At 44.5% G+C, this 27,243-nt stretch overlaps 2 protein-coding genes across 2 annotated transcripts in view; both read right to left on the minus strand.

Moving 5' to 3' along the window:
• Positions 1 to 980: 980 nt before the first annotated feature.
• Positions 981 to 1,891, minus strand: ANKRD63 (ankyrin repeat domain 63). The gene has a single exon (XM_035097299.2). It carries the CDS (start codon positions 1,791 to 1,793, stop codon positions 981 to 983), a length of 813 nt encoding a protein of 270 aa, XP_034953190.2. The 5' UTR covers positions 1,794 to 1,891.
• A 4,955-nt stretch (positions 1,892 to 6,846) lies between these two features.
• Positions 6,847 to 27,243, minus strand: part of PLCB2 (phospholipase C beta 2) — a 55,823-nt gene continuing 35,426 nt past the window's right edge. Inside the window, exons 18-32 of the mRNA XM_035111090.2 lie at positions 26,984 to 27,108; positions 24,161 to 24,315; positions 23,332 to 23,496; positions 22,210 to 22,309; positions 20,980 to 21,084; positions 19,476 to 19,561; positions 18,041 to 18,143; positions 17,748 to 17,819; positions 15,706 to 15,922; positions 14,217 to 14,394; positions 12,739 to 12,815; positions 12,177 to 12,272; positions 9,772 to 9,829; positions 8,760 to 8,846; positions 6,847 to 7,558 (exon numbers count right to left, since the gene is read on the minus strand). Of these exons, the coding sequence (XP_034966981.2) occupies positions 7,298 to 7,558; positions 8,760 to 8,846; positions 9,772 to 9,829; positions 12,177 to 12,272; positions 12,739 to 12,815; positions 14,217 to 14,394; positions 15,706 to 15,922; positions 17,748 to 17,819; positions 18,041 to 18,143; positions 19,476 to 19,561; positions 20,980 to 21,084; positions 22,210 to 22,309; positions 23,332 to 23,496; positions 24,161 to 24,315; positions 26,984 to 27,108 (1,885 nt within the window). The 3' untranslated portion in view covers positions 6,847 to 7,297. The remainder of the gene's footprint in view (positions 7,559 to 8,759; positions 8,847 to 9,771; positions 9,830 to 12,176; positions 12,273 to 12,738; positions 12,816 to 14,216; positions 14,395 to 15,705; positions 15,923 to 17,747; positions 17,820 to 18,040; positions 18,144 to 19,475; positions 19,562 to 20,979; positions 21,085 to 22,209; positions 22,310 to 23,331; positions 23,497 to 24,160; positions 24,316 to 26,983; positions 27,109 to 27,243) is intronic.

The following is a 27,243-nucleotide window of genomic DNA, read 5'->3' on the forward strand; positions in this document are numbered from 1 at the left end:
ATCATTTCAGGCAAATGAGGCACCTAGTTACAAATAAATTTCTATCTTATTAAGGCTTGTTTGCTGGATTCAAAGACAATGTACATGAGTGCAATTCCATTTAGATATAGAAATCCACACAGATATAAGTGAACACGAAACATCTCCTAAGAATCAGACAAGGTGCAAAATCTTCTTCATAAGCCCTTAAAGAAACTGCCATGAAAATGGAGCAATCTGAACATCATATAGACACTCTTGTTCTTTACCCAAATCACCACTGATCCATTTCACCCATTACAGAAAGAAGCATACCCAGAAAATGCAAAATTTTTATTTTGCTGTGGTGCCCTGAACTGACCTTTCAGCACTTTTACTGATTTAGCCATGTTCATGTTAGTTTTACTTGACTGTTCTCTGTATACTATATAGCAACAGATTACCAATATTTTTTTTCATAGCTGGAAGATATTAGGGTTTGACAAAATGGTACTTTGCCATCCAATTTTGAGGCATCTGCCATGGATGAGGCTCCTGAGATTTTCCATTTGCGGAAACTGATGAATGTGTAGGTGATAAAAGACATTTTATGCTTTTAGGTTGATTTTGAAGGAAGTACACTTCAAACCTCTTGCTGAAGTCGACGAAACCCTTATGCCCTATCATTCTACAACATTCTTGACAAGAGAAAGCAGTAAATAACAATTCATCGCACCTTATTACAGTGCACATTGCTACTTGTTTCAACTAAAGAAAACCTAACACCTGCGCTTCCCGGGTGCTGTTCAACGAAATCGGGAGAGCCTCAGGATGCGTGGAGGCGCGGGCAACGATGCAATGGTCCAAATGGTCGCTGACGAAGCGGCCGGCACGTCGGAACCCGACGAAGAAGGCTGGATCCGCTGGGGAAAGCAACGCCTGCGAGGCTAAGCGGGACCTGGCCGCGCCGAGGGGACGCGCAGCCGGAGCCGAGAGCGGCGCGCTCTTCCCGCCCTCGCCGCCTAGTAGCCGAGCAGGCTCTGGCAGTCGGGCGCAGTGGCCCTGCGGATCAGCGGGCGGCCTCGCAGCGAGGCGCTCCCTTTCCCCGCGTCGGAGCCGGGCTGCGCTGCTGCGGCGTCTGGACCCCGTTGCTTCTCCTCCTCGTCGTCGTCCTGCTCCCACCTGTGGGCGCCGCCGTCCCCGCGAGGCGACCGAGCAGCCGGTGGGTCGCCGCCGGGAGGCGCCGCCGGCTCGGGGAGCTCGAGGATCAAGGCTCCGGAGGCCCGCAACGCCCGCACGCAGCGCCCGTGGCCCTCGCTGGCGGCCAGCTGCAGCGCGGTGCGCCCGGCACGGTCGGCGCGCTCGAGGCAAAGGCCGAGGCGTCGGAAGGAGCGCAGCAGCCACTCGACGACGGGCGCGCGGCCCTGCCACGCGGCGTACATGAGCGGGTTCCAGCCTCGCGAGTCGGCCGCGTCCGGGTCGGCGCCGTACTGGACCAGCAGCTTGGTGACGTCCAGGTAGCCCCTCTCGCAGGCCAGGCTCAGCGCGCTCCGCCCGGCGTCGTCGCGCAGGTCGACGGCGGCGCGGCGCTCCAGCAGCAGCCTGGCGAAGGCCACTCGCCACGCGGGGTCCTTGAGCGCCACGGCGTACATGAGCGGCGTGCGGCCGCGGTCGGCTCGGCAGTCCACGATGGTGCCGTCCACGGCGTCCAGCACGAAGCGCGCCAGGTGCAGGCGGCCCGCGCTCATGGCCTCCAGGAAAGTGCGCGTCGACGCCCCCGGGCCAAGGTCCCGCGGCCGCAGCATGGCTTGCTGCTCGTACCCCCCGCGGCTCATGGCCCGACGGCGACTCCAGGCGCCGACTCCCCGGAGCCGCTTTATAACCTCGCCTCAAGTCGCCATGGCGATCGCCGCCTTGGAGTTTCAGGAGAGAGAGAGAGGGAGAATCACTCTCCGCTCTCAGGTTTACGCGCTGGGGTGGCGGGCGGCGGGGAAGGATCTTCGAGGGTTCCCGGAGCCCCTCCAGCTACTCCCCGCCCACCTCGAATGAAGGCAGGGCGATGTCGTGCGCTCAATGCGCTGTCCTTGTTATTAGTGTGCTTTCAGTGGTGTGACGTGTGACTGGTTCATGGTGGCAGGTCCACATCTCAGTTGGCCAGGATTGGTTGAGTGTGGCAACAGTCTAAAAACCGAGGAACACTGGAACGGTATTTGTTCAATAGATATGCGGGGAATTGGGGTATTATTATTATTTTGAAACAAGACACGCATGTGTTCTCCTAGTTGTGAAATCCTCAGAGAGGGAGGGAGACGAGAAAATAAAATAAAAAATTTTTAGAGTTGGAAGGTACCCAAAGGGTAATCAAGTCCAGCCCCCTGGAAGATGACTTGAGGGATCCTTATGCCTGAACTTTTTCAGGGCTCAAGGTTATATCATTGATAGTGTGTGGTTCCATGGACAGAATCTATCTGCACATCACTTGGTAGTTCTTATCAGGGAGTGAAGAAGGTCTCACCTGTGCCTTTTGACCACTATTTTGTTAAGGTGATGGGAAGACTCTCTGGGTGGCTGTAAAGTTACAGCCGTCAACTGTGCATGTGTGAATTCACCCTTTGTTCCTGCATGAGCTTTTCAGAGGATCAAATGTGTGTACAGTGTATGCAGTACATTCAGTTCCTGTAGCCCACGCACCTCCTGTGGGTCTTTTGTTCACAACTTTCCTGCAGGGCATATGGTTAGTAACAATACTGGGATCAGTGCAAGGAGGGGTGTAGTCACAATCCAAAGTGGTCCATGATTGCGCTGACTGCCTCGTACTCACCTCCTCCTGCAGGGGCTCCTGGATGGCTTGCAGCAAATGCACCATCCTAGGTGAAATTTTCATATCCTTTCATATGACCTCAAAGTCAGTGGTTTACAGGGGAGGCTGTGCACACCTTTTGCTGTGCGTTGTGAAATGCAGTAACCAGCCCAGAGTTGCATTCATTTCATCTCTGTGCTGCCCTCTCAAAAATTCTGCATTTGCAGCATTCAGGTTTTGCAGCCTGGTTATTTATTTATTTCCATTAATGAATGTCTTCCTATGAAATTAATTGAAGCAATTTAACAATTAAAACAATTTCATATATAAAAATAGTTAACGCATGAATCTCTTTACAAGAGACTGGGTGAAAAACCACTCTCCTGGCCCACCTGTTCTGGCAGGTGAAGAGGAGCCCAGTTCTGATGGTGGCTCCCAAGCTTGGTAACCAGCTCCCCACTGTTGTGAGGCAGATCCATGAGCTTCTGGAGTTTCTGGACTACAACTCCCATCAGCCCCAGCCAGCATGGCCAATGGTCAGGGATGACAGGAGTTGTAGTCCACCAACATTGAAGGGTACCACATTGGCTACCCCTGCCTTAGGTTATGGCAGAAATTCAGGCTGTTTTGCAAGTAGTAGTGTACTTTTATTTTTGTGATGAATTCAGCATACATTGAATATTTCTGTCAATTATCTGGCTTACAGAAAGTGCACAGAAATCGCGACATGTCAGGAAGCAAGATGTCATGGGTGTTGGGGAGCATGGCTAGGCAACACCAGCTGGTGGCATGAGTTTGCCGCTTGAGTCAGGACCCACCTCTGAACATCAGAGCCCCATGCTCTTACTGCCAGTCAAGTTGCCAATGGCAAACTTACCCACGAGGTCTAGAAACTGCTTTTTACTTTTAAAGGAGAACTGAGGTTTCCCCTTATTCTCTGTCCCCTGCTAGGTTCTGCAGGAACCTCCACATGCATGGTAGTCTACCAACTCAGTGGGAGCCCCTGTATGTCAGGTGCTGCATTTTCCTCTTTAATCATGGTTTCTAAGGGCCAAGCAACATCATCCCACCAGCACACAGCTGTTGCCCCGCTACTACTGCCAGACAGCTTTCTCTGCGTCAAGAACCAGCTCCAGCAGCCGGATACTCATGACAGGTGTGCAGTGGCCTGTTGGTGAATTCTTAGCTCTGCGCCCACCAGCTTTCAGCACATGACTGCAGTCAGATGCAAAGGGGTGCTTGTGGTAGGATGCTAAAAGCCAGAGGTCACCACTAGCATCAGATGCAGGGCCTTTTAGGGTGAATTGGTGGAGCCCACATTAAGTGTGGGCTGAGCAGCACCTGGCAGGGTCCTGTGACTTGGACCAACATACCAGGGCTGAAAACATTTTAAAAATAGTGTTCTAGCCATTCTTATTATGGCTATGCTTTTGAGACTTTCAGGCTTCAGTTCTATACACTGGGTGTAAACCCCACTGAACTCAGCAGGCATGCAAAGGATTGTACTGTGAGTGTCTGGAGCATGAGAACAGTGTCAGCATCACATCAATTCCAGTGGGTCAGCGTTCAAAATTGGCCGGGTATCAGGTGCCTATCAGCCACTTGGGACCAAGTGAAGATGCCCGGGCACCAAGGATGGCATCTGACGTCTCCACCATCTGGAGGTGCATGCCTGGGGATCCTTGGATCTTGTTTTCACACACTACCACGTTTCTCCAAAATAAGACGCCGTCTTATATTTATTTTTCCTCAATAATACACACAGTGGCTTATTTTCAGGGGATGTCTTATTTTTTAAAATTAAGTATGGTACAGTTTAACCTACAAGGTTAAACTGACTATCACTATGGCTTATTTTCGGAGAAACACGGTAGTAACACATCCTGTAGAATTCTATCCATTATATTTCATCTGCACAATCGGAACAAATTTCAGGAACCTAAAGGTTGCCTTGAAAAATACGACTTTTGAGCTGACTGGCCCCCAAAGGAAAACTACACATTCCATTTTGGTGACTGTAACCCTGGTTTAAGGATCCATTTGGTGCCTAGCTTATGTATATGAGTTTCTAATGCTGCAGAGGGTATGTTTCTGGGCATTTGCTTTTGACGTTTTGGTTGCCTGACTCTCCGCACTGCTTGAAAAGTCTTCTCGCAGCAATAGCTTCTGCTTAAGGCATCTGCTTCTGGCTCCTTACTGGTGTTTGTAAAGCTCTTGGAGAAAGTGTCATGGAAATAATTACAATGAAGTTAATAAGCCAGCAATCAGGTGAGGTGCCTTCTGCTGCTTTCCAGCCTGCCGGCTGCAAAACAATCTATAGCAACCTATAGAGTTTGGCCTATTAGGGAACAATCTTGTGCTCACTGGGAGGATGGAAGGGGAGGATATAGGATGCTGTGGATCACTTAGCCAGCCACCACTGGGACCCTTCCTGCAGCAGAAAGCTGTGCTTGTGGTGGAGCACAGAGCAAAGCATGTTGGGGGAGACTGTCAATCTGAAGAACAGCTGCCCTCCCCCCAAACCCATTGACCAGCTTTGAAGCTGGTATAATTAAGAATGAACTAGTTGCCATCCCCCCTGGCCCCTATGGGGCAGCAGGGCTATGGATTCAGTCGTTGCTGCACCATGAATCCTCTCTGCAACCCAGGCAGGTGAGATTGCTCTGTGCATTTGCAAATTAGGATACAATATGAATACACTGAGCATATGCACTTGCACACACAAAATATTGGGTGTCATAGAATCATAGGATTGTAGCGTTGGAAGGAACCACGATGGTAATCTAGTCCAGGGCCGTCTTAAGCATATCGGGCGCCCGGGCGCCATGGTGCGAAGATCGCTCTGGCGCCCCCCCATTTCCCACAGCGGCTGTCTGGCGGGTGCAGCCGCACGGTGCCCCCCTGGCAGCCCGGCGCCACCCAGCCTTGCCTTAGAGCCGGCCCTGATCTAGTCCAACCCCCTGCAATACATTCAAGTAAGATTTACGTACTCAAGAGTAGATCCCCTGAAATGAATGAAGTTAATGAGTGTAGTAGTTAGAGAGTCAGACCCTAGGACCCGAGAGACCAGGGTTCAAACCCTCACTTAGCTATGAAGGCCACTGAGTGACCTGGGGGGAACCATGTACGCCCCCTTGAGCTTCTTGAAGAATATAAATGTGGTCAATCAGTAAGTCAGGTCTATTCATTCCAATGGATCTACTCTAAATAAAATGCCACCCATAGTGTCTTGTGATTAGCTCTTTCATCTAAATTAATCTGGGCTAAATACTATTCCGGTAGCAGCACTCATTCAGCTGTTTACAATGCAGAGAATGTCGACAAGTGCTTTGATATTGATCAGAACTTGGTCATAAAGTGGGGTGCTCTTTTAAGAATGCAATGCCAGTGATGAGCCCAGCAGCGAAGCAGAACCCAAAGCCACTCCCTGAAGTTGTGATTATTATTCTTCCAGTTGCAATTGTTATTGTAGGTCCCTTTGGGTGAAACTGGTCTCCCTCTGGTGACTTCACATGCGGTCCAAGCATCCCTAGATTAATTAACATGGTATTTAATTTCATAGCACTGTAATGCCCTATGGAGGAACGGATTATTTGTCAAGTGAAAACAGTGCACTGTTTTCTGGAAGCTGTTAACAACCCTTTGAACAACAGATTTTAGGAATTACACAGGAGGTGGTGCCAACAAAGGAAATGGATTGGCTAGTGAGCTAATCTGAATGTATCTCATTTGTCGGACAAGAAATAAACCGCTAGACATTGCTGACCAACTGCTTGGTGCAGTGTGAAGGAAAGACAAGGCAGAAATGCAAAGCTCGTAAGATGTTCAGTAGTGGTGATGTTCTTCAAATAGTATAGCTATCTTCAAATATCTGAAGGGCAGAAACTTTCTGCGAACCAAAATGCAGTCATCCGTCAAAATTTACATATATCTGAATTTTGCTTTGCAGTTTTTACTAGCTAAATAATGTGCATAAAAATACATATCCTTGTGTAAAGTGTGCATAAAAAGTGATTTAGCGATAGTGGCAACTGATCTGTGAGTGCTCTGGTAGCTAGGATTATTTCAGGCCTCCCTTTTGACCATACTATTACCCGCAAAGAAGACACTTCTTTTGTTAAACAGTCATAAACCCTTGGACTTTGCGGTAGGTTGGGTGGGCAACCATGCCCTGGAAGAGGAAAAACCTCATGCCCTGCCAGGAAAAACTTTTGAACTACTGAGGGATATGGGATGCTAGATTAACTGGACATTTATTCTGATCCTTCAGGGCTCTTTTTGTATTCCAACTACAAGTTTTGGGGTTTTTTTTTTAAAGTTTATTTCTATCCTGTATTGTCACTACAGATCCTGAAAGACAGAAACTCCAGTGTAGACGCAAACTAATCTGGGTTACCAGATCACAATAATCAAAGATTCAACGAGCTCGTGGAAGTCCGACAAGAGACAGCCCATTAAGTTCTATGGAACTGTAACGTCTGGAACAAAATGAGTCATTAAAAAAAATCTGTGCCTTAAGAACAGGGTCAGGTGAGAGACTCACAGCCTGCTCACCAGTATATCGCTAGATTCCTCATCCTCTGCCGTATTCTCAGCTGTCTGAGTTTCACATCTTTCAGCAACAGGTATCAGGTTGTTTTCTTGTAGCTGTTGTTTCATCCCCTCGCTCCCCTCACTGGCAGCATATAGGGCCTCTTTCTTCGCTGCATCATCTTTCACACAGTTATTCACTAAAACTTGCACCTCTGCGCTGAGAGCTTTCACTTTGCCTTCGTACTCCATGTACGCCTCCTGTTGCAGCTGTACGGAGAGAGGGGTCAGTACGTGAGACACACATGTTGCTCAAATGCTCAGAAGAAGCCCAGTAGCTGCTTGTTTGTGGGATTTTAAATGACGCTGCTGGGTGAAAAGCCTGTTTTACAAAGCCTCGGTTGTTAAGGGCCAAATTAGGCATGCTCACTTTTGTGATGGGGAGCTATTAGGATAATTTTTTAAATGAAAAGTAGCTGACCATATTTGGATCAGGAGGGATTACTTTGTGCCCCCCCCACCTTATGCCAATTCTCTCGTGCAAGGCACCTCAGCAGCCAATAGTGTTGGGGAAGGGGGTAGGAACCAGGATTTTGGAATCACGTCGGCTGACTTTACCCTACACAAGAGGTCAGCAGCCGTTTTGAACCAGTGAGCACATATGGAATACTGGGAAAGTATTGTGGGTGACCGTTACAAAATGGCTGCTGTCATCATCATGTGGCAAAACATAAAATGGCTGCCATGAGGTTGTGGTATAACATCCACCACTAGTGAACTCACAAAGAGAAGCTCTGCACAGGAGGGTGGGCATAGAAACTTGGCACCCACTGAAATGCAAGGATGTTGGATGGGGTAGGTTTGAAGTAGGAGAGGCTTAACCAGTGCAAACAGGAGCTGGGCAGGGACAACAAACAGTCCTTTGTGCATTGGGGTTTCTTCAGGAGCTATTTGCTGAGACCTTCAGCACTTCAGCAGGTACCACAGCAAGTACGGTCAAACACACTGGTGTGTGTGAGTGCTGTGCTGTTAGCCCCTGCCCAACACCACTTTCCCAGTGGTACTCCCAACACTGGGTAATTTGTTTGCTGTTGCCTCCTGCGTGATTATGTGCACTAATCTGTGCCCAGCTGGCTTCGGAGTAAGGTTTGCACCACTTGCCCTCTAGTCTTTGTCTGACTTGCTTCATTGCCTGAAGCTCCCCAGAATGACAAACACCCACTTGGGTGCCACAAAGCTGGAGAGGATGCTTGGGAGCGATAGTGTCAAGCACCCATTTCATCTCGACCATTCCATAGCAAAACTAGGGCTTCAAAAGGATTGTTGGCTTTCTCTGCTGGATACTTCTTAGAGCAGGGGGTTGGAGTAAATTATCTCTGGGGTCTATTCTAGACCTTTGATTCTCCCATCCTCTTACCAGCCTGCTAAATAGCTGTGTGGAACATTTGGTGTGAATTTGGTTACAAGATACCTGGTTTTCTTTCTCCTTGATAGTTTCTAGGCAGGCTGCCTGCTTTTTCTCCAGTACTTCTTGATCCCTAGCCTGCTTTTCATTCATCTTGAAGCAGGGAAAGAAAGTATTTTAAAAGCCATTACCTTCAAAGCAACAGTATAAAAGCGAAATAAAAAAATAGTCCAGTTAGCACCTTGGAGACCAACTAAGTTTGTTCTAGGTATAAGCTTTTGTGTGCATGCAGACTTCTTCAGATAGTATAAAAGCGGCAAATGTTATTGCTAGGTACTTGGGGCATACACTCATGGCACAAGTTTGCATAACAGTATAGACTGCCTCTGGGCAAATTAAGTTAGTGAGTGGGTGGGATTTCACACTAGCACTGCACTTTGCAGTGTGCCCAGTAAAAAGTGATTCAGCGGCAGGAGTTCTGGGACCTGAAGAAGAAGAAGAAGAAGAAGAAGAAGAAGAAGAAGAAGAAGAAGAAGAAGAAGAAGAAGAAGAAGAAGAAGAAGAAGAAGACTCAGAGCTCAGGCCCCTGGGCCACCCCCTAGAAACATCCCTGACTAGAATCCCTGTGGTCCATCAGCAATGTGTTAAGCTGACAAAGCAGGAGTGCATTCTCAGGGTTTCTTAGCAGCTAAGGCATAGCTATTTATTTTTAAAAAATGTTTAAATATTAAAGGCCACTTTTCTGGGCAAATGGCTACCCAAAGCTGCTTGCAACCAAGGACTATAAAAGAAAAAAGAACTAGTTAATACTGTCATTGCGAGAAGGACCTCTCTCCTTTGTGGCCACCCACCTTCCTGACCTAGGGGGCAGACACAGCGAGAGAAGCTCCAAAGAGATTTCAAAGTTCCAGTGGGATGGTAAAGGTGCAGGTCCTCCAATAAATGGTTTGGGCCTAGGCTAAGCTGAGTGAAATGATCCCAAGAGTGTACTATTGCTTATGAACATAATAAATATGTTGTGCAATTGGACTAAGATTTGCCAGAGGCCTTATCCAACTAGTTTTCGTGACAGCCTTACCTGTTTGACCATCTGTACCACTTCCTGAATGTGCGCATTGTTGATTTCTCTCTTCAGTCTGTAGGGAAAAAACCACCCTATCAACACACTTTGATAATTCTGAAGGGATTAGGCTTCAGTTAGTCATGACTGGGAGTTTTATCACAGATGCCCAGTTAAGAATTAAAATGACAGGGTGTTAAAGGTACATGATTTGCCAGCAAATGGCATTGTGTTGTAGAGAATTGTACTAAAATGATAGATTTACAGGATTTCCCTGTAGTGATGATGATGATAGCAATCATAGCTGCCAAGTTATCCCTTTTTTACAGGGATTTTCCCTTATGCTGAATAGGCTTCAACGCGAGAAAAGGCAAAACTTGGCAGCTATGATAGCAATGTGTATTAGTTAAGGAAATCTGCACAAATGAATTATGTTGTAGTAACTTGAGAATGAGTGCTGCGCAGTACTTAAGAGTGTCTGACAAGGACCAGGGAGAGTTAGGTTCAAATTCTCACTCAGCCATGAAACTCACTTGGGACCTTAGGTCAATCACTGTCTTTCAGGATTGCTGAGAGGGTATGTGAAGTGTGTGTGATACGCAGATCAACTGAGGATGAGCAAGTCTGTGCGGGAGAGTGTGTGGGTCACACCCATGGCTGACATGTGGCCCCTAGAGGGTTGCTCAAGGATGACCCAAGGTTGCCCTTGAGTCAAAAAAGGTTAGCCATCATTGGTTTAGCAGGATACCAGAATTCTCACACTGTTTTTAAGTTTTAGGCTATTTGCAAGTAAAAAATTGTTTCTAGCTAGGCATGGAGGAGAAATTCTGTTTTGTTTCCATTTTAACTACCTCATTCACACTTCTTGAACCAATATGCAAACTGAAATATGACCATCCTTCAAAATGTGCACTTTTCCAAATTTTGCAATAGCAGTTCTCTATCCAAACCATATACAAAAATATTAGGGGGAAAGGTGCATTAAAATGCACATATTAGTGAAAATAATATTAAAATGCATTACATCACTGGGATTTGCTTGCAAAAATGCATGCATTAGTCAAAATGTGTTTATTAGGATAAATTTGCACTAAAATACAGATGAATTTTCAAGAGGATTAAAAAAATAAATTGCAATTTGCTGCAGAAATGTGGAGAACTAAAATTAAGAGTGGAAAAAGGAAAACTAGGGGTAGGCAGCCTAAGGCCTGAGGGCCGGATGCAGTCCAATCGCCTTCTCAATCCGGCCTGCAGACAGTCCGGGAATCAGCGTGTTTTTACATGAATAATAATAATATAATAATAATAATAATTTATTATTTATACCCCGCCCATCTGGCTGGGTTTCCCCAGCCACTCTGGGCGGCTTCCAACAGAAAATAAAACAGTAATCTATTAAACATTAAAAGCCTCCCTAAACAGGGCTGCCTTCAGATGTCTTCTAAAAGTCTGGTAGTTGTTTTCCTCTTTGACATCTGTTGGGAGGGCATTCCACAGGGCAGGCACCACCACCGAGAAGGCCCTCTGCCTAGTTCCCTGCAACTTGGCTTCTCGCAACGAGGGAACCGCCAGAAGGCCCTCGGTGCTGGACCTCAGTGTCCGGGCAGAATGATGGAGGTGGAGACGCTCCTTCAGGTATACTGGACCGAGGCCATTTAGGGCTTTAAAGGTCAGCACCAACACTTTGAATTGTGCTCGGAAATGTACTGGGAGCCAATGTAGATCTTTCAAGACCGGTGTTATGTGGTCTCGGTGGCCGCTCCCAGTCACCAGTCTAGCTACCGCATTCTGGATTAGTTGTAGTTTCCGAGTCCCCTTCAAAGGTAGCCCCACGTAGAGCGCATTGCAGTAGTCCAAGCGGGAGATAACCAGAGCATGCACCACTCTGGCTAGACAGTCAGCAGGCAGGTAGGGTCTCAGCCTGCGTATCAGATGGAGCTGATAGACAGCTGCCCTGGACACAGAATTGACCTGCACCTCCATGGACAGCTGTGAGTCCAAAATTACTCCCAGGCTGCACACCTGGTCCTTCAGGGGCACAGTTACCCCATTCAGGACCAGGGAGTCCTCACACCTGCCCACCTCCTGTCCCCCACAAACAGTACTTCTGTCTTGTCAGGATTCAACCTCAATCTGTTAGCTGCCATCCATAGTAGTAGAATGTGTCCTTTTATTTAAAATGCATCTCTGGGTTATTTTTGGGGCATAGGAATTTGTTCATTTTTCTTTCCAAAATATAGTCTGGCCCACCACATGGTCTGAGGGATGGTGGACTGGCCCACAGCTGAAAAAGGTTGCTGACCCATGACTTAAAGGGTCAAAATTGACAGATTTGTCCACCTCTATTTCTAGCTAATGCCCAGCCCTGTGAAAGAGTTCAGCAGATACAAACTCCAAAGAGGCCAATCAGTCTGCCACAGTACCTTTCCTGGGCACTCTTGTCAGTTGTGTTCTTAGCCATGGTCTGAATTTTTTCCAATCTTTTCACCTCTAGTTTCTTTTTCATTTCTTTAGTGTCACTGTAGAGGAAGATATCACCTAGAGTTGATCAATTTCAGCAATAACACATTTTTATCTCTGTAAATTGCTGTCTTCTTGTCTACCTAATGTCTTCAATCATTTCACAGTAATAGAGCACAGGTTAGTAAAGGAAGCACCACATAATGCTCTTTGTTTACAGGCCTGAAAATGTTCCTTGCTGGAGTTAAATGATCCCAGTGGAATGAGAGAAAATGCATAGGTATTGTGTGCAGGTTACATCATGCAAATCCCTTCTGACCATCCCTTCTATTTCTTGCCCAGCCAAATGACAGATGAACTAGACTAGCACCAACCAGGACTGCATGCACAGAGCCGTTTCAAAATAACTGTACCCTTCCTATCAGCTGCAGCCCAGTCTGAACAGGGAAAACACAAGCAAAAATTAAGCCATGCAAAATTAGTAGATGAAAACGCTGGAAAAACTCACATTATTTTGTTACCTACCTTTCCCAGGATTCCTTTAGTGCTTTTAGCTCAGAGGCTTGCTTTTCTCTTGCAAGCTCAATTATTTTAGAAATTTGCTGTCCAAAGAATAAAACACAGGGTAGAATGTCAGAATTTAATTTTACTCTTTTTCTTTTGTTTCTAAAACTGCAAGTTGCTCCTCCATTTGTGGGAGGGCCTTTTATCCAGTGGAAGCTCTTGCTGGAGGAAGGGAGAAAGCGGCAATTTCTGCAAGTTCCTACTTCTGTTTGCACTGCAGCCTGCTGTGCCACCTTTTTCATTGTCCTGGAAGGGTCCCTGACAAGCTGGAACAGACCTTAACAGACCTCCTGCTGCAGGGAGAAGGAGGAATCAGCAAAATTGTAGCCTTCCCTTGCTGCAGCAGGAACAGCCATGAGCAGAGTTCCTACAATAAATCTGGCTCCAACCTAAATTCAGCCATAAAATAGGAACCCCTCAATGGGGTCTATAACAGCTAGTTTGGTGTATACCATATTTGACACTGTCTGTGACAAATAGACTTGAACATCAGACAACCAGGGCATAGCAGTGAGGATGAGATGCTGTTGCTCTCTTGTATTAAAATCTACAGAACAAGCAAGTGGAAAACATGTGGTTTTCCCTCACCCTTACCTGCCATTCCTGTGCTGAATGCTTTCTTGTGAACAGATTTGTCTGAAGCTACTCGGTTACAACAAAATGATCTGAGTTGTGCTCAGGCAGTAGCACTTGGGATCACTGACTTCATGCCTTGAGATCCTCAAAGATCTTCCTCTGAATGCCCCTAACCAAATGATGTGCACTAGGGCCTTTTCAGTGGTGGCATTGCCACTATGGGATGCCCTCCTCAAAAAGGCACACATGGGGCATATTTTGGTGCCATTTCAGTGTGAGGTAAATATATATTTTTCCAGGCATTTTAATCTGTCTTCAATCTGTGCTTACTATATGCATAGCTGTCAACCCTCCCGTTTTTGGCAGGAAACCACCGAACTTAAATCCGTTTCCCGCTGCTAACCTGGATTGTAAAATGCCCCGTAAATGTCCCGGCTCCTGGCTGGCTGCTCGCTCACTTGCCGAGTGCTGCTGGAAATCACCTCTGCGCATGGCCGGGCATGTGCAGAAGTGATTTCTGGTGCCCAGACAGGTGGACATGGGCAGCCCGGCACCGGAAGTCGCTTCTGCGCATGTCCACACATGCACAGAAGCGACTTCCGGTGCCGCGCTGCTGCTGATTCCTTATTTTCCAATCCAGAAGTTGACAGCTATGACTCTATGTGACTTATGTTTTTATGCTGTATTATATTTATATTGCTGCTTTTGTTGCTATTAGATTTTAAACGGCTTCATTTCCTGTTGTGGGCTGCTCTGAGAACTCTGTTGTTCTCAACTCAACTCAACTCAGCTCTGTTGAGAGCTCTATAACTACTGCAAGCAAATGGTAAGGAAGGAAAGGGTAATAAACCTCTTGTCTGTACCTCTGTGGCATGGAGCTCTTTCTTCTTCCGAATTGCATCATACTGCTCTTCTCCTAGCTGCATTAGCTCTTTCTCCAGCTTCTCTTTCAGCTCCAAGACTCTGTTGTCAGGAGGACTCTCTGCCATCTCACCGGCGTTCCTTCCTGAGCTGCTGTCATCCACAGTCCACTTCCTGCAACTTCAGACAAAGAGGAACAATTCTCACAATATGGCCAATATTGTGACCAATTCACTGCCTTACCCCCAAGGAGCCATTTTTCCATGAGATCTCTGCATGGCATAATATTGCCAGTATGTTCTAACAGCTGTAGATTATGGGCCTTATTCTGCCATGTGGGAAAGAAGAGAGGCAGGCAGGCAGGCAGGGACACCCTTAGGCCTTTGCCAGTCAGACTGTCCCCTTTCAGGACCAATGAACATCACCTGCCCCATGCAAAGGGAGATGAACGGCTGGGAGAGGGAATTGTTTGCGTTTTATTTTTATGAGCATGAGACTCTTAATCTCAGGATCATGGGTTCGATTGCCACATTGGGGTAAAAGATTCCTGATCCTTGTGGACATTCCAACTCTGCAATGATTATAGAATTGTAGAATTGATTATAGAACTCTATAATCAGAATTGTAGAGTTGGAATGGACCCTGAGGGATTATCTAGTTCAATCCCCTGCAGTGCAGGAATATTGTATGCTTCTCTGTGCTGGTGAGTGGGTGGGGCAGTAGCAGAACTGTAAACTGCCAAGGGTGCCTTCTCAAAAAGGCAGTATATAAATCATATAAATAAATAATATAAATAACTTGCTCTTTAAGCAGGAAGGCGAATGGTGGAGCCATCATTAATCCTTGATTTTGCTTCCTTTATACCCTGCAGCTGTCATATTTAGAAAGCGGGTACATAGCAAAACTGTGGTATTGCAATTCTCTGTTTATGTAACAGCTGTTTATTACAGCTGTTGTGTACTAAATACCCTTTTATTTGTTTTCCTTTGTGAAGAGGCATTTCCTTAAAATGCATTGGGATCTCTGAACTTTGTGATGAAATAATTACATGAGATGCATATGTGATTGGATTTTCTTCAGTGCTTTGAATTGCACCTTTGCTTCCTTCCTTGTCATTGTGGCATTCCCCTTCTGTTTGGTTGTGTATTTGTGTGGCAGGTATGTTTACCACTGAGAATAGTAGAGAATAGTAGTACACTGTTCCTGCCACCTGCCAAGGGTTTCTCCTCACACTCTTTTCTAGTACTGACACAGTATCAACACACAAATCCGTAACACACACCCAAATCTCTCTGTAATGCACATACCTAAATCTCTCTCCTCTGGAAAAGCCTAAAGTCCTATAATGTCTCAGTAGTGGAACAAATTCATTTTATGCCATGATACATACATCATGAAAGAATTGTATTAAATACAGTTACAGTTAAAAGCAAGTCTTCTGATGGCCAATAAGGATCCCACAGCCTTTTCTGCTCATGATCCAATTTCTACCTTTTCTTTTTCTGGGTTTTAGGTGGGCATGGCATTTTCTTTTTGCCAGCTTGTTGCGTGCCCAGCTCCATGAAAAGGACGGCATATTTCTGCATCAGCTCTTCCTTGCGCTTGACTGTCTTCCGTTCCATCTCCTTCAGGTCTTTCTCTTGCTTCTTCAACAGTTTTCCAAAATTCTTCATCTGCTGCAGCTCCTCAAAGCTCGCCGTCTGCAGCTCTGAAACACAGCATGAAAAAGAGATGCATCTGCTTAAACGAGATGCTAAATTGCCACTCATTTTCACCGTCCACTTGAATGACCTTTCTTTGCTATACTCCAGGCATGTCCAACTCCCAAGAGACTGCAATCTACTCCCAGTATAAAAAAATCTAGCAGTCCGTTGTCATTGGAGGGAGGAGGAACATGCGTGGGGTGGGTGGATTACCTAGAGTTGTTGAGCCCAGAGTTGTTGAGCTTTCTGGGGGTAGGATTGCCCAGAGTTCTTCAGCTTTTATTTGTAAACTTTCGGTGAACTTTTATTTAGTCCCACGATTGATACGGGTCCCGCACTCTACCAGGATCAGCCGGGGATCTACCGGTAGATTGCGATCTACTGGTTGGACATGCCTGCGTATATTCCATCTCCTCTCAAGGTGATCCTATGACTGCACAAATATCACAGCATCTCAGCACACAAACCACAATATTTTATCCCTGGGAAAACGTAACACTTGCCTCCACAAAAGAGTTCTGCGCAGATGGGACTCTGCAAATATCAGAGGCCCTTGTTGGATATTGTTTGTGACGCTGGAATCCACATTGTCTTACAGGGATTACCTGACCCCCTTTCCTCTGAGTCTGTCATGCCCTCTGGAAAGCCATTCCTAAGACACAGGATCCTCCAGATATGCAATGCAGAGTAGACGGTTAATGATTTCCCCCCTCTTGCATAGATTGCAACCCACAACCTTTTTTTTAACTTTTAAAATGTGTGTCTGTGTGTGAAGTTCAATTTATTTATTTATTTGGAAAGTGTAAATATTGCTGTAGAATCTTATGGACACTGTGAGATCTCCTATTTTCTGTCTTCAGTGCAGGAGCACTCATTTAGCCACACCTTTTTAAAAAGTGGCTAGCCATAACAAAGTCAACACCTACCTTTGCAACATTGTTCCATAATTTTATGAACCTTCTGCTTAGCCTTACAAACCTTCTGTTTATTCTTATATTTTAGAGGCCCTCCAGCACACATCTAACTACTTAAAAGGTGTATGTGCATGTGTTCTTCCACCCCTTAAAATATGCAGATAAAAAGTGATGGGCAATTCTATTGTTTTATTTTTGTAAACCACTTTGAGGTATTTTACAATTAAGCGGTGTATACATTTTATGAAATAATAAAGTAAGAATCTGTAGCACTAACTACTTTTCTGCAACAATAAACCTGCAGTTTTAATATTTTAGTTTTTAAAAAACTGTATAAGATTACATGATTCCTATGAAGAAAACTGGCTGGATTGTTTAACTGTGTCAGTCTGAAGAAGTGTGCATGCACACGAAAGCTCATACCTATGACAAACTTAGTTGGTCTCTAAGGTGCTATTGGAAGGATTTTTTTTATTTTGTTGTGTCAGTTAAATCAGTCCAACTCCATATTTTTAAGGTCCAGGTAATCCCAGAAAATGAAAATATGCTGTTGGGATGTGCTTTGCAGGATTCTGTGGCTATTTCCAGAAGCTGCTATCAATTCTGTGCAGGATATAAAAAGAATATGGGGAAAGGTGAATCGGGGCCTGTGATTGACTTACCTCACATTTTGTAATGTGTTCACTTCCAGCACAGTTACAGTAGCACAAGGCTAGCCAACATGTTGCCTTCTAGGTGCTGCAGGACTGCAACTTCCATCATACCTTGCTATCAGCTATGCTGGCTAGGGCTGATGGAAGTTGGAGTCCAACAACATATGGAGACTGCCATATTGGCTGTCCCTGCAAAATCGGGACATAAATTAATTTGAACTTAAATGTTATCAGGTATCTAAAATGAACAGGGTTAGAAATACCTATAGTTCCCTTTGTAGGTTCTTTTGTGGTTTCTTCTTTTCCTGTCGAGGTTCCTTTTCCAGTCAAGGTTCCTGAGGGGTGAAAACACACGACATATGAGTGAGCTTATTCTGTCTCATGAAAGATAACAGCCATTGAAATTCATCATGACCAGGATGTTAAGTGAGTCCCAATGAAATGAGAAATGTCAATCCTGCTTCCTGTCTCCTGGAACAATATCATTTCCTTTCAGAATCTGAACAGCGTATATTTAAGCTGCTGTGCTCGGCCCCAACCATATCCATAGCATTACCTCCAGGCCCGTTTGAAGGAGGGGTACTAAAGGTCCCTGTGGCATTATGTATCCCGTTGGTATTGAGTTGAACAGATGAAAGACTTTTTTGCAAGTCAGGCCCCTAAAACAAAAATTAATTGTGCATCAGTTATAGCAAAACGGATCGCTAGAAACAACTGGACACTTTCCCCTCAGTTTTGCTTTGTGGCATTGTGTATTTTGCCACACTGAAACTGTTGGAGGCATAAGAGGGAGCCATAAGGTGCATTTTTAATCTTCTTGCAAACTTGCCTCACTGTGGACTTTGGGTTTTAGTCTGGTTGGTGGTGGCACCTTCTTGTCCCTGCTGGAAGCTGAGGAGACACTGGCTTGTGTCTATGTGGCTGAACAGGCAAGCCAAACAGGAGATTGAGGAACAAGCAATAAATACACTAGAATTGAGGAGGGGGTTGTCTTGCAGCTTGTGGCAGGGAAAGGTGATGCTTGTGGTTACTAGTAGTGCACTAATGTGCCAGGCACAGGAGTCTTCTACGGAAGACTGTGTTACTGCAATATTTAATCCATTAACTTGGTCAATCAGTCAAAACCATCCATTGATTTAAAACCTTAACTGCCTGCAGTGGCATAAATAATTTCAAACGCAATGCTAAGAATGCCTTCCCATCTCTAACTCTTTCAAAGAATCCTGTAGATACAATTAATGCGGCATGCAATGCTTGAAGCAACTGCTTTTGATATGAAAGATAGTCCCCAGATACATCCTATTTGAATTTTTTAAAAAAGATCTAGTGGGTGTAGGTTTTCCTATCCCAATGAATGAATGTTCATTTTTTTTAAAATTGCCAGTAGCTAGCTTCTCCATAGAGAAAACTAGCATTTGAGGCTGCCTCTCCTTTTATGGAAAATGGATATTCTAATTCAATATGGAAATGCACACATTTAAAGATGCACAGTATAGGATGCTGTGATGTCATTGTACACATGCAGGAAACTAATAAAAATATAAGTCCAAGTGTGTTCACTCATTCCTTTCAGTTAGTGTCCCCCTTGTAAAATTAATTCCATGTATTTCAAGCCAACTCTGTAATACCCAAAATGGGTAGAATTCTGGATCATCATTTTAAGATTATTCTTGGGAACTGAACTTTATTCAGGATCCAAATTCTGCTGCCAGCTTCTGCCTATAGGCCCCTCCTAGGGTGAAAAAGTCTCCTTTTAAGAACTGGTCCCCTTCCCACATTCCTGCTCTTGATTCCCCTAAGCAAATAAAACCCAGATGGAACCTCCATCCATTCTCTAGTCACCATTTCAGGCATTTTTGATAAGTGCCATTTGCAATAACTTCAACATTTATTGCATTAATTCTGCTGTTAGTCACCTTCAACTGTACAAGTGAAAGTGGAATGCAATTATTCTGAGTAGGTAAATAAATAAAAGTATCTGTGGAACTCACCTCAGGAGTGTCCTCTTGGCTTTTCTCTGATTTTTTGTCATGTGCGTTAAAAAACTTTATTGGGTTGGAGAGCGCCATGGTGAGATCTAGGAAAATAATCCAGGATTTTCAACAATATCACATCATCCCTCTCCTACTTATTCCTTACTGCTTATGTTTCTAGGAATATGTTAGAGATGATATATCCTGAGCTTTGATTCTCTCAGGTCTCCAGATTCATGCATAATAGTGCAGGTTCATTAAGGGAGCAACCCTACCGCAAGTTCTGCCAGGATGAGCAGGTTAGGATTCAGCATATATCTGGATGAGCCAGGGGTTTTCAGCATAGTTGGGTTACCCCAGCTTAACTCTCTCATGCTCAGCTCAGGATCTCCTGCATCCCAGCTGGCTATGCTGAGCCCAGTGGAACTTAAGCTGGTGTAAACCCTGAAAAGGGGGTATATCTCTTTGAGTAGGGACACATTCTTGGGACACATGCCTTATGGATAGGAGATGGCTACCCACATTAGCCAAACTTCAGGACACATTTCCACTTCACCCCTCCCAGAAATTTATGAAAATCACTGGATTTATGAATAGCTCAGCCAGCCCTTAAGAAACAACTATTGCAAATAATGACCACCTGACCAACATGCCTCAAGTTGTTAAAGGGCCTACAGAGTTGGCAAGTCGCATTCTGGATCTGGTGCTTATAATGGGTAGGGTTGCCAGACTCAATAGAGGACAGGACTTCTGTGCCTTTAATTGCCCTGCTCTCTTTTGAGTCTGCAAACCTTAAAGAGAAACCAGCAGACCCTTTGTTTAATTTCCAAGCAAAGGGTCTGCTGGTTTCTCTTTAAGGTTTCCAGACTCAAAAGAGAGCAGGGCAATTAAAGGCACAGGAGTCCTGTCCTCTATTGAGTCTGGCAACCCTAGTAATGGGTTGGTGAAAATGGGCCAATCGTGGATGGTTTGTTGTGATCCAGTTGTTACGGTCAGACCATTTTGTAGTAAGGTCTACACTGCTAACTTGTTTTTCTTCATGGTGGTGGTTAAACCTTTGAAATGCTTCATGGCACAGAATCCAGATACTGTAAGGATCACCTCCCATATTAACCTGCCCAAATATTAAGAACTTTTACTGGGCCCCCTCCCAGAGTGTCACCACCATTGCAGATCAAGAAGGCAGATCTGTGGCACCCCCAATATGGAACTCCTTCCCAAGGTACCTGCTGGATTATCTTTTTGGTGAAATGTCATAGGAAGACATTGTTATTTCTTCAGGCATTTGAATGATGCATATTTTCAATATTATAAGGGTGATGCGATTTAAACTCTGGTAATATCTGCAGGCTTCTGCTGCTTTAATTAATTTGCTATTTTGTATCTATTTTAACTGAGCCATTGTACATTTTATCACTGTAGATTTTCTTTTCATTGTAAACTACTCTGGGGTAGATATTATGAAGATGCCACTAAACAAAAGCTAACCACACCCCTCTTTCAGGTTTTTGGAATACGGTACCTGCCCACGAATCCGGAACATAGTCTTTCATCTCCACATACACAAAGAGAGAAGGCATTGTAAGTGGCATGTTGCTCTCACTACGAAGGCAAACATGGTGGTAGCCTAAAACAGAAAGCACATATCCCAATAGAAACAGGTGGCAAGCAGAATGCTACTGAGGGACTGTTTTGGAAAATGCTGGAGGCAATCGGAAATCAGCTTTGCATGATGCAAGGTGCGGCAAGTCACCTGCAATGGCAGGTTCTGTGTACCAGTAAGCAGGGCTGGCCCAAGGCATTTTGGTACCTGAGGTGAACTACAAAATGGTGCCCCCACCAGGGGAGAAGGGGTGAGTGAAGATCCACATCAGGGACAAGGGGCAATAGTGATCTACATCAGGAACTAAGTGTGTGGGGAGACCAGTAGTGCCTCCAATTTGCCAAGAGGGTGCTGTGGAGGTGGCATGGTGGGGGGTAGGCACAGAGGAGGTGCCGGAGCCAACCCCCAAGGTGCACACTGCAACCATTGCTGCCACGGTGCCTTCCCTGGAGTCTGGCTCTTCTGCCCCTCTGGATCCTGCTGCCTGAGGTGGTTGCCTCACCTTATCTCATGCCAGTAAGGAGCTGACTCATGGGAGCTGACTCATGGAGCACAGGCCCTCGGGAAGTTATCCTGTATAAGTCCTATTGAAATGGCCAGGAGTTGTGGATCACAGATCATAGATATATGGATCACATAATTGTAGAGTTGGAAGCGATCACAAGGATCATCTGGTGTGGTCCAGTCCCCTGCAATGCAGGAATATTTTGCCCAACATGGGGCTCAAACCCATGACCCTGAGATTAAGAGTCTCATGCTCTACCAACTGAGCTATCGTTGCGGAAGCTCTGTTCATTTCAATTAACTGTGGCAATGTCTCAGTCTGGTGAGGAAAACAATAATTTCCATATACAAATCATGACACACCCTCACTATGAATATTTATGACTCTGCAGAAATGATAGGGTAGAAGTTAGTGAAGGGGCTCTAGAAAAGCACGGGCAAAATGACCAAACAGCTTTTATATACAAATAGACTAAATTGACAGATTTTTCAGTTAACAGAGGATGCAGCTGAGGGCATTTGGTAAAATTTATAAGCATCAAGTTTAATACCATGGATTCATGCAGCGAAATTACCAGTCAACCAAATGATCTAGCGAAGAAAGTGAGTCCATTTTCAGAAATCTCAAAAATAGTCCATTCTCACCTGAACGCACAGCAGTGATGGGAATGACACGTTGCCCTATGAACTTTCCTCCTTCCTCCCAAACCACAATTCTGAGAGAAGCTAGCTCTGGCATCAAAATCTGTCAAGGAAGAATCAAATGATGCTTATCTTCAATTGACTTAAAATACGGTATTTTAGAAAATGGAGTTCTCAAGAATCATGAACTCCTGGATTGTCCAACTATTGGACTTTAGGCTCACTCAGTTTGAGGGCAATTTTTCTTTTATACTTCCAGTTCATTTGTTTTTGCTAGCTCTCTGTTCCCTATAATAACCTTCTCGGTAGTGGCACCCGCCCTGTGGAATGCCCTCCCACCAGATGTCAAAGAGAAAAAACAACAACCAGACTTTTAGAGGACATCTGAAGGCAGCCCTGTTTAGGGAAGCTTTTAATGTTTAATAAATTATTGTATTTTAATATTTCTTTTGGAAGCTGCCCAGAGTGGCTGGGGAAACCCAGCCAGATGGGCGGGGTATAAACAAACAAACAAACAAATATTATTATTATATGTTTTCTCCACTACTGTCCTGAAGATTATAGCTGGCTGAGAAAACACAGCACTTGTGCAGTTGCACAACACTGATTTGTATGCAGCATTGTATCAACCTAATTGATACACAGGTGGCACTGGTCTAAACCACAGAGCCTAGGGCTTGCTGATCAGAAGGTCAGCAGTCCATTTGATTTGCAAGGTCTCCTTTAAATACACAGAACAAAATATTTTGTGGGTTCATAAAATAAGAACAGTGGACTTGGATCTGGAACATTTTAATTTTAAAAAACTTGTTCAGACAGGAGCTCAGTGGGTAATTTTTTGGATAAGCCTCAGTCTCTCAGCTTCAGTTCTCCATCTGTGAAATGGAAATGTCAATTATATGCTTCACAAGGTTGCTAGGAAGAAGGAAATCAGTATTGTAAAAAACGCTGTGCATGAAAGTTGTCAAAGAAAATGTAAAATGTAAGCAAGTGACTCCTAGATCACTTAACCCCACAAACCCAATTTACACTATAGTTTGAAAGTTGATTTCAGTCCATGGAAGTCTAGAACTGTCAAAGAAGCTTGTTCTTAGAAGAGACACCTGTTGCATGTGGCACTGTTACCTTTTCAAAGACAAAAGCATCATCTTTCCATACAGGGTTGATTGAGTTGGCATTTGGTGACATCTTGGTTCTGTATCTGCGTTTTGGATCACCCGGCAGTCCATATAACTCCACTTCTACATACGACCTCACGCTACGTTCTGAGAGGAACTGACCAGAAAGTATCTACGAATACATGTAAACAAGATCAATGGAGCATTTAATTAAACCCAGTTTGCATCATCCATTGTTATATCATTAGAGACTGTCACTATATTGCAGATGGAATTCAGTTACATACTGGCAAACTCATGTTGTGCAATTAAAGTGGAATTGTCGCTCTGGTGCAACAATCCCCCCCCCCACCTCACAACTTGAACTTTTTGCAGGAAGGAAATTGATGGGAAAACACACTGGAAAGCTGCCAAATGTGAGATAACGACTGCTCAATACGATGTTGTATAACCTCCATGCAAACTTTGTGAAAACAAATCAGGATGATTACACAATAATTAGTTCATTGGGAAAAGTCCTTAGTTTGTGGTTCTTCTCTACTTTATCCTTCAGATGCATTTTCTTGCTTTAGTGCTACTTGTGTCATCCTCTTTCTTTCTATTGCTGCAGCTAAGAATGATTCAGAGAGGCAGTTGCTCATTCTCCATTTTCATTTGATTCACTACATTTAAACACTGAAGGAAACTAGCCTTTTTCAAAATACCACCTTGCACGGTACTGCAGGTGCATTTTTCCACGAAGAGCCTTGCTGGGTGATAAATGTCTTGGGGCCTCAAGACTATACACTTGTTATAAGGGCTCTAAATCCAGAAGCAACCTAGCGGTTGTTACTTACTGTTATTGAGAGTGTGCTTGCCACCACCACATCAATGCGATCCACAGAGAAAGGGTCAAATTGCTTATCTGGGCGACGCATGAAGTCATGCTTGAGAAGATAGCCGCTCTGCCCATTGAATTCAAAGAGAGCCAGGTTCTGCTGCATGGGAATATCTGTTAAGGGATCAGGCCAACAGGAATAAACAAAGGTAGGAGTGTCTGTTAGCATGTATGTACAGTATGAATGAAAAGCAGATGAAATTGTGCTTCAGCAGCATATTCATTTCAAAGTCCTCAGTGTGCTTTACATAAATGGGATTAGCCATCTCGGTACCTATGGGCTTACTCAATTTTCAACTATAGGGCCACATGCCAGAACAGATTCTGAAAGTGCCCATTTGTTTATAAATGCTCTGGCACCTTTATATGAGTGTACTCCTACACACATCTACTCAGGAGTAAACCCCATTGAGTTCAGTGGTACTAACTCCCAGGATGGCATTGGCATTCTAATCGGTTTATTGCAGAGTTAACTCCACGCAGCAGTCTACTTCATGAGATGTATAGATGTAGGGATACCTTACTAATAATTATGTTCCAACACTGATGTCACGTGTGTGTGTGTGTGTGTGTGTGTGTGTGTGTATAGGCACCATCATGTAAGCTGTATGTTTCATTTCATGTACACATGCTGGGAAGCTGCAAATAGACTGTACACATGTGGTGAAAGAAGCACATCTGTACTTGTCACATGTGATGATATAAAACTTTCTCCTAAATGGAAATGATACTGATGTAGGAAAACATTCATGAGCAAAGTGCTGGTGGATGTTTGCACACAGGCACTGAGATACATAGGACAATAAATCAAGCTAATAAGGAAGAATGGAAGATAATGAAGGAACTGGATCTTCCTGCCACTTCTATTGGGTATCCAATATCTTCTATTGGGTATCCAGTTTTAACAGTACATGAATGAACACCTCAGTCCACTTTCTCACTACATTCCTTGTCCCATTCATCATACAATTCTATCGACACCTTCATTCTCTCATGTACTTTTTTTTTATTCATCCTGTCTCCTTTTCCACGAAGTCCCAAATTTATTACACCGCCTCCCCGCAAGTTCCCATCTGTTCGCTTTATCCTTTCCTTGTCCTCCTACTCTTCTCCTCATCACACAACTCTGCTCTTCTATGCATGAGTGTAAGGAAGAAAGGAACATTGCTGAAGAGATGGAACAGAAGTCATACTGGCCATTGTGTTCCAAGGGAGAGTGAACCCCTGCCCTTCCTCACAGTGAAATGAGAGTAGAAACTATGCAAGGCTGCAGCTATGAGGGAGGTCACAGGTGTATGCACTACATTACACATCCACTACAGGTCAGGCATCCCTCATGTGCTCTGACTTGCTATACTAGCACTGCAGCAAGTATCTGGTAATGTCATCTGCACCAGCAACATATGGTAACTGCTGTAGGCAAGATGAAGTGCTGCACTCATACTGTCAATATACACACAATATATACTCCATTTCCACAATTACAAAAAACCCAAAACACATCTGAATAGAATCTGTGAATTCTACTTCAGTTATACCTGGCCATTCAATATCCAAAGAGGTTAGTGCCCTCCTGCCTGAATTACATTATGAGCTCCACTTACTGTTCTGTGTATGCTGATTTAGCTTCCTGCCTTCATGGTGCTCATCTTGAAGTCATGCCTTTCTGCCTTTCCATCAGGAAGCATTGACTTTGCCACTGTTTTCCAGTGTCCCTCCCTGCCTGCTTCCTATATATTCCTATATATTCCCAATCCTAAGAAGTTCTGAGCCCTAGGGTGAGTCTATATAGTCATTTCTATCAGGGACAAAAATCACCCTGTGGCAATTTGTCCTTACCAATCTCAGATTTTAGGAAATAGGAATACTTGTGGTTTCTTTCTTGTTTAACGTTTAGTAGGGTGGGCTGTGTTAGACTTGCATTTATATATATATTGTGGGGTTGTTTTTTAGCTTTTAGTTTTGTTCTGGTTTTTTATACTTGGCTTTAATGTTTGTATCATTTTGTAAGTCACTGCGGGTCACTTTTATATCTATATCTCTGTATGTAAAAAAATGCCTGTTGAAACTTCATTTCTAGGTTGCCATATTCTATCAGATGGCTCTGGACTGCTGTTTGGGGCAAAAGGAAGCAGATTCATTTGTGTTACAGGCAGTCCTTTGACCATTTGTGTTACAGGCATTCGTGTTACCTGCTTCATTTGAAAAGGCACCTGGATTATATCCAAAGGTAGCTTTAATTTAGCAAAAAGCCCTTCCATGAACAAGTTGGGGGCACCTGATTTTCATCAGTCTTTTCCCCCAATACTGCAGCCCCATCCCATTCTGTTCCAGAGGGTCTTCCAACTCTCAGGAGGAGCATTGGCAACCGGCTTTGGCAGGTTGGAGGGGATGGAAAAATCAGGTGTGCCAAACTGCACATCTGGCAGCCCTTTCTTTTGTGGCTATAAACATCTGTTTTCAGCACATGTGGATACTTTGCATTGGAAAGATCTCTAATTAAATGCAGCAAACTTTGATGCTGACCCTTTGCATTTTGGGGTGATATGGGGAAATATCCAATATGGGGGGGGGGCATCCAGTAATAATAATAAACGTAAATGAAGGGACACAATTCTGAAAGGACAGGCGAAAAGAAAAGAGAAAAAGCAAAGAAAGAAATAGACATAGCAGGGTAGTGAAGCAGCTCTGTGAAATTTATGGGTGGTGGTGAAATTAAAAGGGTCAGAAAATTATTGATAGCCTACGAACAGGAAGGGGCTGTACGAGGTCCACCACTTACCAGTTGTCTGGAAGTTTAATGCCACCATTTGACAGCCAACATTCCAGAACATCTGAGGCATGTAGTTAGAAGAATCCATCCGGGTACCCTTGGGATAAATTCGGCTCATCTGCCTCTTGTTGTAGCTGAATTTTCCTAATAGGAATCCCATCTCCAAAGTTTTTTGCAATATATATGCCCTTGGCAGTTTTGCTCTTGCAGGGTTCCCAGTATGGGTTTTTCATGGAGCTGTCCAGGGTGCTGCCTATATTCTGACTCTT

This window comes from Zootoca vivipara, chromosome 1 (assembly GCF_963506605.1).
Source record: "Zootoca vivipara chromosome 1, rZooViv1.1, whole genome shotgun sequence".
Lineage (NCBI taxonomy): Eukaryota > Metazoa > Chordata > Lepidosauria > Squamata > Lacertidae > Zootoca > Zootoca vivipara.

What these genes read in the sequence shown, in the direction of transcription:
- ANKRD63 (XM_035097299.2), bottom strand. Translation starts at nt 1,793, where the DNA reads ATGAGCCGCGGGGGGTACGAGCAGCAAGCCATGCTGCGGCCGCGGGAC.